Source organism: Trachurus trachurus (assembly GCF_905171665.1).
Source record: "Trachurus trachurus genome assembly, chromosome: 3".
In the NCBI taxonomy this organism is placed as follows: Eukaryota; Metazoa; Chordata; class Actinopteri; order Carangiformes; family Carangidae; genus Trachurus; species Trachurus trachurus.
Window position 1 is genome coordinate 17,176,666 of NC_139893.1, and position 13,239 is coordinate 17,189,904.

Genomic DNA, 13,239 nt, shown 5'->3' on the forward strand with positions numbered 1-13,239 from the left:
ACGGCCTCTGTGTCACTTCAGGGTGCTAAAGCTGCAAGTTTATGGAGGAGCTGCAGCTTGTGTCTTGCTCTTTTCACAACCTTTGGCATTCACACAGACACCTACTTGTGATTTCAGGAATTCTGCACTACTGAATGTCAGTCTCATTAAGAGACTAACAAAGTCTGACCATCACAGCCTCACTCTCACCAAGTTCACAGATTGGGTGATCTGTCACTGCATCTTCCCTCAAAGGTGCTACAGATATTTGCATCTTAGTCTCAAACCAACTGATTAACAGATCAAAGCTTGCAACTCATTTCAAGCCATAATCAGATGAGACTAAATTAAGTTTGACCATGCAGCATGTTGTGTTTTTTTTATGAGGCACTGCTGAAAATGAAAGCAGTACAAAGCCCCACTTAACTGACAACACGGGAAAGGTCTTTGAGGTCCGACAAAACCTGCAACCACAGGCAATCAATCTCAGGCAGAGTTCAAGTGCCTCCATAGTTTCAAGTGGATCCATATTAAAATTATATGTCAATCCCCACTACTGTGTGATTATAGGGTGGTGTTGCTTCAGTGGGATTCACCTTGATTATAGCTACCACACTACAGAGTGCCCAGACAACAAGGTTAATGCTCACACCATGTCTGCACTCATTTAAAGCTCAGACCACTTAAAATAAAGCAGAGGCTGTGGCCCACCGCAGTGACCGTTACATAAGAAAGTTATCAGAAAAAGCCATTACCCCATGTTATTTACAGCATAATGTGTGGGTAACAAATGATTTATAGTACAGTTGTGTACATTAACTCTAATCTGGCTTTGGTTGGTACTCATGTCAGTTCAGATGAGAATGAAATCCATCTTCTTTTTGTAAAACAACACAGTGCTGCCTTACAGGTTTGTTTTGATGCAGCTTTTTCTTTAGCAGCAAAAGGAAACTTCCTCTAAAATAAGACTTTTTGCTCATAAATTGCAACTTCAAATACTGGATAGAAGACAACTATTTTTATGTGAACAGTTTTGATATTGTGTATTGATAACAACAATAAAAAAGATGCAACAGTCCACTTTTGACACATGCGCTACATTTCCAGATAACTGCTGCTCTATCACGCTGGGGAAAAAAGAGGGCAGGCACCATCTGACTGGCTGAATTGGGGTCGAGATAAACAGAGAAAAGAGGTTGAAATAATCCATAGTGGATGGTAACCAGATTTCATATTTAATATCATTCATATTCAGTTCTCATAAAATACTTCACATATTTTTTTTTCAAACACAATGGTTTAACAGGAAAGAAACAAGACTTAATTAATCTTTAAGAATGCTGTTTCACATTCAGAGGATTACAAATAAAGATCAACTTGAATCTAAATCTAGCCTAGTTCCCTCACAAAAATATTTTTAAAGCTTGGATTTCTCAAATGTAAACACCCTATCCACATTTCTACAAAATGTTCAAACAAATGGTACAAAAAACCCAGTTGGATTTGACAAAGTCTAACTTAATTCTGTTTCGAAAAAGGCATGGTTGAGGTTTCCTGGACGTTTTCTTGAGTCCTGAAGTCTGGGAACCTCACTCCCGATGGACCAACACAAAGAGACCCAACATGAAGAGGACAGCATACTGCAGAGGGAAACACATGGGACAATTTAGAATTACACTTGAAACATTAAAGTTGTAGAGCCAAGAAAAAGTTGTCAATTGAGATCAGGTCGAGAAACTCACTTTGAACTTGGGGTAATCGTTCATGAGAATGGTGACAATTCCAATGTATGGCACAAACCTGAAAATGACAAACATTCACTGTCAAGACATTTTATTGAGAAATAATGTGTCAGTTTTTAACTGATCAAAACTTACAGCAGATTAAAAGTCTATAATGCAAGCAGTCTGGAAGCTGCTGCACAGACTATAAGAGCAGAGATAACGTAGCGAGTAGGGGAGTGATATCACTTTTGGAAGTCAACGGGAGGCTGGGTCACCACCCCCAGTTCATCTGAAGAGCTAGAGGAATCTTCTCCATGTAGATTTTTCTGTCCTTTTCCGTCTGATTTCTCAGTTGATCTCTATATTTTTCTGCTTGGTGTCCCTGAGACTCCAGGAGGCTAGTGGGGCTTTTTCTTGTCCAGGTCTTCCTGCCTCTCAATCAAGATAGCTGAGATAGCTGGCCTTTGCTCAGCCAGGAGATGGGATCTGTCCTCCTCCCACTGGCACCGCGACAACCAGGTCTTTCCGGCCTGGGCTGGTGTAATTTTAACCTTGCAAGTTTCGTTATTCTGTCTGGCTCTGCATGTCTCACGCCAGGTTCACACCGGACGCGGAAGCGCCGTGAAGCGGAGCGGCCGCGGAAATCGCGCGCGAGCCGCGTCCCTCCAGTTCACACCAGACGCTGATTTCTCCGCAGCGGTCGCAAGCGCCTCTGCTCCTCAGCTGTTGTTTACTCACATTCAGAGCTGTTTTTTTTACATCATGGATAAGTAAATAACCTCATATAATTATAATGCTGTGTGCTGTGGGTCAGAAAACTCCCTCCACTTCCAAGATTAATTCCACGTCGTCCTTCACTTGACAACAACTCGTCTCTGCCTCTCTCTCTCGCTCTTTCTCTGTTTGTTTGTGTGTTTTGCCCCTCCCCACCCCCCCTCCTGCAGCCTGCCCACTCCGTGTGTCCCTTTCGTGTGTGTGTTTTCATCTCTCTAGCTCTCTGTTGAGAGTCTGTTAAATATAAATAAGATCGCATTTGTCAATCGCTGTATTTTATTTTGAAAAGTGTTTTATTTTGAAAATTGACCGGATTCTCTCGTTGTTTCATGTGTGACTTCCTGCCAAGATTGACGCGATTGCCCTCGGCTCGCGCACAAAATAGAACAGACGCCGGAACGATAACTGCACGGCGCGAGCAATCGCGGCGCTTCGCGGCGCGTCGCGTCTGGTCTGAACTACACAACCTGTTAACTTGGGCGCCGAAGGGAAGCGGTCTCCGTTCCGCGGCTATTCGCGGCGCTTCGGCGTCCGGTGTGAACCCGGCGTCAGCCCACTTAATCATCTCTGTTGGCACTTCCTCTAATCCAATTGTTTAGGTCAGCATCCCATTTCACCTTCCCTGGTCCCACTCCATCTTCTCCTCCGTTAAATTGGTTGATTAGTCTTAACTGCTTTGCTTTAACCATCAAGGTTCTGTTTCCTACTTCCAGCAGGTATATCTTCTCCTCGGCAATTTAACTCTAGCTGCGGTATTTTAAGGAGGCTCTGATTGATCAGGTCCATTTGCCTTGATCAGGGCCGTGGTTTACCTGAGATGGAATTAGAGACAAAGGACACCTATGACAGCTTCATTTGTCTCTGCAGGTCATAGTTGTCATACATAGTTGTCTCTGCTTCTATCTTCAGTGTAGACTGGTTGCGTTTGTGCTGCAGGTTGCCGTGGCATAACAATCAATTTAAAAAGTTGATCGTATGTTTTATTAGCATCTGAGGGACCCAAATATAAACCTTAGTGCTCAGTGTCCTCTCTGCCCCTCTCATACATCTGGACAAGTACAGATTAAAGGGATGAACATCATAAATCATACCTTGTTCAGTTTAAATTAACTAGCAATAGGTAATAGATTGAGCATAATCCCCAAATCCCAAACAGTGAAGATGTGAAATGTCTGCTTCTTGAACTGACCTTGTCAGATTCTCTTCAGCCAAAGAGAACAACTGTGGCTTTTATAATTTCCATGACAGTGTAGAAATAATTTTTATTTTGTCAAATCCCAGTTCAACACACACTGTTCAGTTATCTTGAAAGTAAAGAAGATTTTTATTTAATACGCTGTCTCTGCAAGACTTTTAAAAGTTCCTAAGATTGGCATTGTACAGCAGAACAATTTAAAACATTAAATAAGATTTCTGCACTAGGGGTGCAACGGATCGTGGTTCGGGGGCACGGATCGAATCATTTTCGGATCAGCGGAGCAGTAGTAAACATGTTGATAGAACAAACTATTTTGTTGTTGTTGTGCGCGACGTAGAGCTGCAGCTTCAAATATATGAGCAGAGTTTTTTTTAATTGCCCGTGTATTCGGCTCAGGCAGTGCGCCTACGTGTTCCCACACACAACTTTTTCATCGATCAATCCGCAGACCACTTACGTACCAATCAATGGAGAGCGATCCAAACGGATCAACTGTGATCCGTCGCACCACAAATCTGCGCCATAAAGCAATTTTACCAACCAAGGTACTCACCCCCTAGCTCTGCCCACCACGTCCTTTTTCTCCAGCCAATGTTGGCCCTGCTTGTACAGTCCTCTGTCATCCACTGCATTGTTGTCTCCTTTGGTCAAGAACTTAATGTCTCCATTTTCCCTGTGGACAAAATATGAGCATGATTTTAGACAAAAAAGTACACAACGTTTACTTGTACACGTTTCATTTGTGCCTGGATGAGGATACATTAAGGGTGAAATTTCAGAGACTCTTTTCTGGGCATCTTTATATTGATTTGATTCAGTTAAATAGTTATGAAATGAATAGCATTCTCTGGTTAGATGAACAGGTTCGGGATGTGCAGTCATACTTTTCATGGATCTTTAGTACTCTGTGTACTATTGGGATCTCTCTGCCTTCTATCCTGAAGACAACAATCTCTCCGACTCTGATGGGATCTTCTACTCGGTTGGTCAGAAACAGCAGGTCTCCTCTGTGGAAAGCTGGCTCCATACTTCCACTGAAATTAAATAGACATTGACAACATTTCTAAGTTAATACCATTAGATCATTTAAATATGCAACATTTATTTCTACTTTTGGTTAACGATGTGCCACCATGCCAACCACCAACTTTTATTTTATATACATTATCATTATTACCATTATCATTATTGTGAAAAAACAGCATCAGAATATCCAGGGAAATCCAAGCAGTGGTCCAACTGGCATTATCAATACTTGCAAACTACTGTACAGGAAATACAACTTGACAAAACTCAATACAAAATTTCAGTCATCAATATGACCACTGAGCGAGAATCTGGCAAAATTAACAAGAATTACAGGGCCATAACTTATAACTGTGAATAGCAAACTGTCATCTTTCTAATTCAAACAGTATGATAAAGAGGTGGTGAATAGGTACTAATATTTAACCACAGCATGTTGTATGTTGTTCCTATTGTTTAATGCTATTGCAGTGGCAACTTATGAGAGAATTATTTATGACACAGCATACAAAACCTAACCTTTACAAGTAAACTCATGTAAGTACTTCATCATGAAGCGATTCGGCAAGTGAATTGTACGATAATCATAGTTCATGTACTTTTATGTCTTAAATTGATGACTTCAAGTGCATTTACTAAGAATGATTTTTTCTATTCTTTATTCCTGGTAAGGCCATCTTGGTTTGCTTATAGACATGTGTATAAAGTAGTGATGACTGTGATGAGTCATCCCTTCCCTGAGGAGAAGCCAAACAAAGCTGTACAGAAGCAATTCTGCAAGGTTGTTGGGTTTAACTCTGTGTCTCAGTGAGACGTTGGCCAACCACAGCACTGCAAATTCACAGCAGAAATACTGCACATGTTACTGAGAAACGTCTACCGGACACAAAGCGCAAAATGAAACTAAAAATATCGCAGCAGCTCATCCTGTCTTGAATATGTGTTGCGGTACACTGTAGCCTACATTTTCACAGCTGTCCATAACTTGACTATTGTATTCCTATTAGACAAAAATCAATGCCCCCCAGGTGCCAGGGTGTGTTTCACCAGTGAAGATGGTGCAACTTGTACAGCACCGATTCCCCCCAGCAGATGCTAAAAAAAAAAAAAAAGTATAGTAGAAGACCACATAATGTGAGCAGCTTACCTGAGAACAACAACAATAGGACTCTCGCTGCCAGTGACAACCATCAGACCTTTCCAGATCATCAGTGCAGAGGAAACAATCATACCAAAGTTCAGCACCTGGTAGTAGAGCTGCAAACAAAGTGTACACAATTTAATTCATTTTAATAACCAAACTTAACAACACAGCCGAGCCGAGCCGATATGATTATAAATAAGACTATTTCAGCTGCATCATACCCCAGGACCAACTTAGTAGCTGTTGGATTAACTAAATCCTGGAGAAATTTAAATTCACTAACAGCTGATCTGGCGTTAGACCTCAGTTCACTGTGTGGAGTAAAAACAGGAAAAGTAGCTAGCTACACTGAGGTCAGTGGGTTTAAACAAGGTTTTCAGGTTGCCTATACGCTTCAATATACGTAAAATAATAATAAGATCCTCTGGAAGACACATGTGCATAAAACAGTTCACTTTCGGAGTCGCTAACAGGTGACAGACCGAGGCTGCACCGTTAAAAAAGAAAGCGGTCGGCGGCTAGTTCATGTTAGCTCCGAGCTCCCTCTCTCTCTCTATACAAAGAGCCAGTCATTACACCACAGTAAACACGTGAGTACCTACCTGCCGCTTATTCATGCGACGAACATCGTCAAGAAAGTCTAAGGACAACATTGTTGCAAATACTACAGTGTAGAAAAAACGCGCTCAAATCACATCAAAACGTTTGAAGTAACGAGCATATGGATGCACTCGTCGAGCACCGAAAGTTGCATCCGAATCTTCCGGGTGCGCTCAACCGGAAGTCCCGCCCCCGCAGACAGCGCTTCTGTTGAGGTGTCAGTTCAGGATACGAGAGAAAGGCACAGAGGGGTTTCTACTAGGCTGTAGTATTTCACCGAGCTGACACGCTACTGCTGCCTGCCACTGTGCAAAAACTAAAGTGTTTAGCCTACTACAGAGTTGCTTATCAGCAGCCGAGCCAGCTGTTATGTAGGAAAGGGTAGGCTATTAAAAAGAACAATGCTGATTTATAGGCCGCCTATATTATTGGGCAGAATTATTGTTTTTATGTAGATTTCCTGGATGTTTTCATTTATTCCGTTCTGAGTCCATGCTGTTGAGCTCTGTGGGAGTTATACCATCTGCTGCAGGATAGGCTACCTTGTCAGTGAAAGTTGTGACTTGACTGTATGTTTTGTAGCTATTAGATTAGATTAGAAAACTTTATTGATCCCCAAGGGGAAACTGCTTTGCCACGCAATAAAAACACAAACATCCACTTAAAGGGATAGTTCAACATTTTTGAAAATTGGCCCATCGCCATGATCCCCCTAGTAATAGCAGTAGGTTCGTTACCTTTAATTGTTGGTCCAAGCTGCTTTTAGATCGGGGGAGAAGAATACCGAGCGGCGCAGCTACACTACGGAGGCTAATGGAATTTCTTGGTTTTGCTCATCAAACTCAGCAAATACACAACCAAAAAACTCAAAAACGCTGTGGTGGACAAGTTGTGACCTGCACATTTACCACGCTATGAGATAATAGCGGAAAGTTAAGAGAAGTGAAGCAAATACTCGGAACTACTTTCTTCAGTGAACCACTGGTCGGAGGGACACAGTGTGCGCACCTCAGCCACAAGGGGGCAGTTGTCGGTCTGAGAAGTGAAGCTCACTTCCGCATTCAAAAAGCTGCAATCCCCTCGGCTGTCGCTGGGGGCTGGCTCCAGAAGGGAGCAACTCCAATCGAGCCCCATGTTAAAATAGCCGATTTTACAGCTTAAAAAAACATATTTACAGCCTGGTACATTTTATTTTTTTGGTCTCGATCGATAGTTTCTACCCCCGCACACACTCTGAGGGGGGTGAATTTTTTTTAAACTCTACCGTTTTACTATTATTAGGGTTAAAGTTCTGGCCAATCAGGGCGCAGAACCGTTGAGTGACAGGTCCGGCGACCGCTGCTACGAGGCCAGTGGGCGGGCTCTCGGCCGGCCAACGGCCGCACCGCTCCAAATATGGCAAGTAGAATCCAACATGGCGCGGTTCTAACCCCCGTAGTAGCGGCACAAAACAGACTCCCCAAAACCAATGGGTGACGTCACGGACGCTACGTCCATTCTTTTTACAGTCTATGCTCAGCCAGTGCCGTAGTATACGGACGTATCTGCAGTAAACAGGCGCTTTTGAAATCACTCCGCCGAGCAGCCATCTAGAGTGTAAAGTCCGACTTTGCCTCTAAAACAACTCCATCTCGCAACTTTCCGCTATTATCTCATAGCGTGGTGAATGTGCAGGTCACAACTTGTCCACCACAGCGTTTTTGAGTTTTTTGGTTGTGTATTTGCTGAGTTTGATGAGCAAAACCAAGAAATTCCATTAGCCTCCGTAGTGTAGCTGCGCCGCTCGGTATTCTTCTCCCCCGATCTAAAAGCAGCTTGGACCAACAATTAAAGGTAACGAACCTACTGCTATTACTAGGGGGACCATGGCGATGGGCCAATTTTCAAAAATGTTGAACTATCCCTTTAACAAACAATACAAACATTTCCATACCATTGCACAAAACTTATCAACATGATTGGATACTTCATACAACAGAGTAGGCTGCTCAAAGCAAGTGATTTAAATTGATATTAATATAGGCAAGGATAAATAAATAAATATAAGAAAATATACACCTCCAGAAGATTAAAAAACAACAACAACAACAACAACAACAACAACAATAGACAGCCGCTATTTGTGGTTAAAATATCTGACTGCTGCAGGAACAAAGGAGCGTCTGAGTCGTTCAGTAGAACACCGAGGCATCACTAACCGCTCACTAAAGGAGCTTTTAAGATCCCTAAAAATATTGTGGAGTGGGTGGTTATCATAGAGGAGGACTGTTTTCAACTTGGTCCTTGTTCTCTTCTCCACTATTACCTCAAGCTTATCTGGGTTAAAACCAATCACTGAGCCAGCCCTCTTGATTATTTTATTAATCCTGTTCTTGTCGTCAATAGGTACTGCCTCCCCAGCACAGGACAGCATAAAATAAGACACTAGCCAGGATGCCCTGGTAGAAGATGCCTAGCAGCCTTGGGCTAATGTCAAAGGATCTAAGTTTCCTTAGAAAGAAAAGCCTGGACTGAGCCTTCTTTACAAGGACCCCAGTGTTTTCCTTCCAGTTGAGCTTATTGTCCAAATGGACACCAAGATATTTGTAGGACTCCACAATTAGATTATATAAGTAGCTATTATAGGCTACTACCGGGTAGGGCTAACATTAGAAAACTGCTGCTAAATACAGCTCTCAAATCTGTTGCAGTCATTCCTTTTTCTTTTACCCAATGACTGTATGACCAAAATTTGCTTCCTTGTAGGTAGCCTACTTCTGTTTCCTTCGATGTAGCCTAAGGACAAACATATTCACATTTTAGGCTGTTATGCTGTAGCCTGCCTTGTCTGTTGTTTGATGGAAACAAGGTTGGGAGTACGGTATGAAGGAGCAGTGAGACTGAACCAAATTGTCTCGGGGCATGAAACCAAAATAATGAAGGACACTAGAATGATTTGTTGTTTTGATGTAATGAGTTAATCCTCAAGCAACAAGCCTATGTCGTCTAAATGTTGGTCAAATAAAGTGGTGTGGATAGTATGACTCAACTGGTAGGCTACTATAAATCAAACATCAACCAATAAAAACAATCACTCCAAATTAATAATGTATGACATATTGATAGCAGCCTTTAAACGTTGGTCAACTCCTTTCCGCAAATAAAACGGTGCATAAAGTGAATGTGAACAGTTTGCTTTCCACTACAACCTTAATTAATACCTGGGCTGCAATAATCTAAGTGACAAAAAACAAACATCTCTGTTGGCAAGTGAGAAGCTTTCATCTCAACCAATTATTAACTGCTTTCCTTTATCATGGCGCAGATCTAATTTCCTAAAGGAAGTGCGTTTGACTGAGTCAGTGATAATACAACTGGTGACCACACACCTGATACCCATTGAAACAAATCAGCCATTTTGATGGTTGACTCAGCCTATGGAAATGATTAATAACACATAGGGCCTATGTCACACATGAAAAGGTCTGGTTTTATGTTGGCATTTATACGACACTATCTGCTTAAAGCAGAAGTAAGCGATCCGGTCGTTTTGGCTAATGCTGCGTTCCAGGCAGGCTTTTGAAACCGTAAATTACAGCTTCACGTCACGTCTTACGACTTTGTAGGGTTCCAGGCAACCCACTCGTGTTTTTCCAACCTGTTTTACCTGTGAAAGTCACTATAACGGCCACTCGTAACTTCCGCCCCGTGAACTCGTACCAGATCGAACTGGTACGACTTCACAGGTCGGAAAAACACGAGTTACGAGTTGCCTTGAACGCACCATAACGTCTTGTCAGCCGATGGAGTTAGCAGCCCCCGCCCTCGTCATGGATCTATTGGTCCTCGTCCCTACGTCACCACATTCAGGCGCATCCCTTGGCTGCACACACAGCCCTTCATGCCGTTCTCTCTCCTCATTGGATAAAACTTGTAGGATACGAGAAAAGTTTTCTCCTCGGCTCAGAGCAGAGCAGAGTGACAGAGAGACCCGTGTTTCGGTCCAAACACTCTATGTAAGTGATTGCTGTCGGAAGATATAACTATTTAAGACTTATATTAACACAAAAATATCGCTTACTTCTGCTTTAATAATCTACCCCTATGTTTAAAAGTTCATTTTAATTTCACGTATGCTGTTTACAGTGTGTTTTTATTTGTTTTTATTTTTTGGTTATCTTCAGTGCATTGTGTGTAAGCAGTGTTTGGTTTTCCTGTGACACAGCATCTGGGCGATACATCAATAATGACAGGGTCATAGCCTACTCATGTGGTGTTTTTGAAATTCATCCCAGATACATTTGTCTGTGGAGAAATTAATATTTCATATTTCATTAACAGAATTACATTTATTTTTATCCCCAGTGTTTAAAAAAATATTCTAAACCAACGGACCAATGGCGTAGGTTGCCTTGAATCTTTTACAGTGTAGTTAATGTTGCCACCATGAATTTTTTTAACACATTTCAATTGAACAGAACAAGTGCTAAATGGGCGGGGATTGAACCCATACCTCCCGGGTAAGAGTCATGCCTGCTTGCCAGTCACCCAAAGGGACATCCCCTTGGCCAAGTAGCCAGGGCGCATGATCAATTGGAGGCATAGTGACAGGAACCGTCAACTGTCACACCTGCAAGTATCTGTGAGTTAATAAAAGCCTTTTTATGTCACCAAACCTGTGAGTCTGCATTTGGGTCCTTCCCTACCAAGCCTGACAGCTTTACATTACACACATTCACATTTTGTTGTGTATTACCTTACAATGACAATAAAGGATTTCTGATTTCAGATTATTACTATGTTTTAGACTGAAAATGTTGTAGGCTATTTGCTGCATATCCTTAAGTAATACTGCAACCCTCCTCCCTGTGCAGAGGGCAGTGGTTGTAAAGTGATACCAACAGCTTTCATGATGATACAAATTGCTCATGTCTTTGTTTGTGTACTTTTACCAAAAACACTGAGCAATATTGTGAGAACCATAATCAGGCCTTCCACTGAAGATGTTAGAGGTTATTCATTCATAATGCCTCTTGAATATTATATGAATATATGAATGTTTCTAGATTCCAGGTGATAACCTGTATTTTGTTGCTGATACTGCAGATAACCTTTTAACATCCATATGTCACAAAAGGTGACTGCAGTATCTATATCTGAAAAATGGATTGTTAATCAAACCCCTTATTTTTCCAATTTGTCAACTATTTTGAGGATTAATCTGCTTTGCCCACCTCCTTTCCCCTCTCCCCTTCATCATGTACACATACATGCAGTATTTAGACAACACTGATTTTATTCAGATTTAGCCTTTAAATTCTCCCGTGAGAGGAAATTATGTGAGATATGCATCTGCATGTTATTATTCAACAGTCAGCAAAAGCTTGCTGTGATATGGTAGATTAACTCAGCACTGACAGTCAACTTAGCGATGGCACGAAGACCAGTAGCAGCCTTCGACTTTTGGTGGACTGGAGATAAAACTTTTTTCAAATGCCAACTAGTCTGTGACATTTAGGGATGTGTGATCCTTTTCATATAATCTGCCTAAATGGTCACAACCACCATGGCCCGCCAGTGGTAATTGAGGTCACTCAGGCACAACAATGTGAGGTCAGAATCACAGGCAGCTTTGTGTGTGTTCTTGGATACCACACTTGCCAGTCACTGTTTTCGTTGTCCCCGTTTTTTCTCCATTTGCTTTAACGAGATCTCTCTGACTGTGCCACTGATGTTGTACAAATGTTGAATCTTGAATGTTAAGATATTATTCTATATTCTGGCATTTACAGCTTTCATAGATCCATTTTCTCCTCCCTGCTGCCGTTGCCTATCACTGAAAACTGTCAGAATGAAATGCAAATAAGATCTTTTGTGTGGAAGCATTTTTAACATGTTGCTACACAATGAGCCCGAATGTGAGAATGAATGCTGCAAATGTGTTTAATGTGCTAGGCTCTGAGCGCTAGGGCTTCACATTAACTGCACGTTATGTCTTATTAAATGAAATGGCAATTACTTAGACCTAAATGTACATGCAGAATTTCTTCAGTTGGAGACTAACAATTTTCTCATTTGGTGTGTCTTATCATGGGTATTAATGCTGACATTACTGAGAGTGATCCTGCTCTTCATAGCAGAGCTACTCAGTGCAGTATGAAGAGCTGTGCCAGCGCATCTTTACTCTGTAATTTCCCCGCTTTGCTCTTAATTTTGTCTCTAATGTCCTCCAGGAAACAGTCATATTAAGGTATGTCAGTGTCTGATGTCATTCCACTCAGACAAATTAAACAAGATCAAATTTTAAATACACAAAGATAATGAGAATGTGAGCAGATAACACAACATGATTCAAGACCATTTCTGATATTTATACATTATTCCTCAGTGAGGATATTTTGGATAAACTTGACTTTTGATATTTTTAATTTTGTGCACATTTTGTGTCTCCTTTTGGCATAAAAAACAAGTGTTATTGAGTCCTTTCTTTGTATTCCACTGTGTTTATCATTGCAATTATTGCATTGCATTACAGATACTGAGAAATGCGTTTAACATCTTGGCCCTTCACTTCAAGATCGCCACACAAAAAATAAATGAAGTGAACAAACTTTTCCTCTTGCTTTGCTCTTCATCAAAGGTCTGATGATTGAACTAACAGTAGGTGGCAGGAGTGTCTTGTTTCATGATAGGCCCAAACTTCTCTATGTTGTTTCCACAGGATACCTTCTGTTTGGTTGCATCTAAACAAACACACCCATTCCCTGAATAGAGAAATAATAGAAGTAAACCATGTACAGTATCAGTGGGCATGT

The 13,239-nt window shown here is 41.5% G+C and overlaps 1 protein-coding gene across 1 annotated transcript; it reads right to left on the minus strand.

The window, feature by feature from the left end:
• Nucleotides 1-1,191: 1,191 nt before the first annotated feature.
• On the minus strand, nucleotides 1,192-6,621 carry sec11a (SEC11 homolog A, signal peptidase complex subunit). Its single transcript, XM_083995761.1, has 6 exons — nucleotides 6,448-6,621; nucleotides 5,849-5,958; nucleotides 4,560-4,709; nucleotides 4,229-4,348; nucleotides 1,722-1,779; nucleotides 1,192-1,619 (listed from the first exon to the last, which is right to left on the minus strand). Exons 1-6 carry the CDS (start codon nucleotides 6,496-6,498, stop codon nucleotides 1,569-1,571), a joined length of 540 nt encoding a protein of 179 aa, XP_083851887.1. The 5' UTR covers nucleotides 6,499-6,621; the 3' UTR covers nucleotides 1,192-1,568.
• Nucleotides 6,622-13,239: the final 6,618 nt, after the last annotated feature.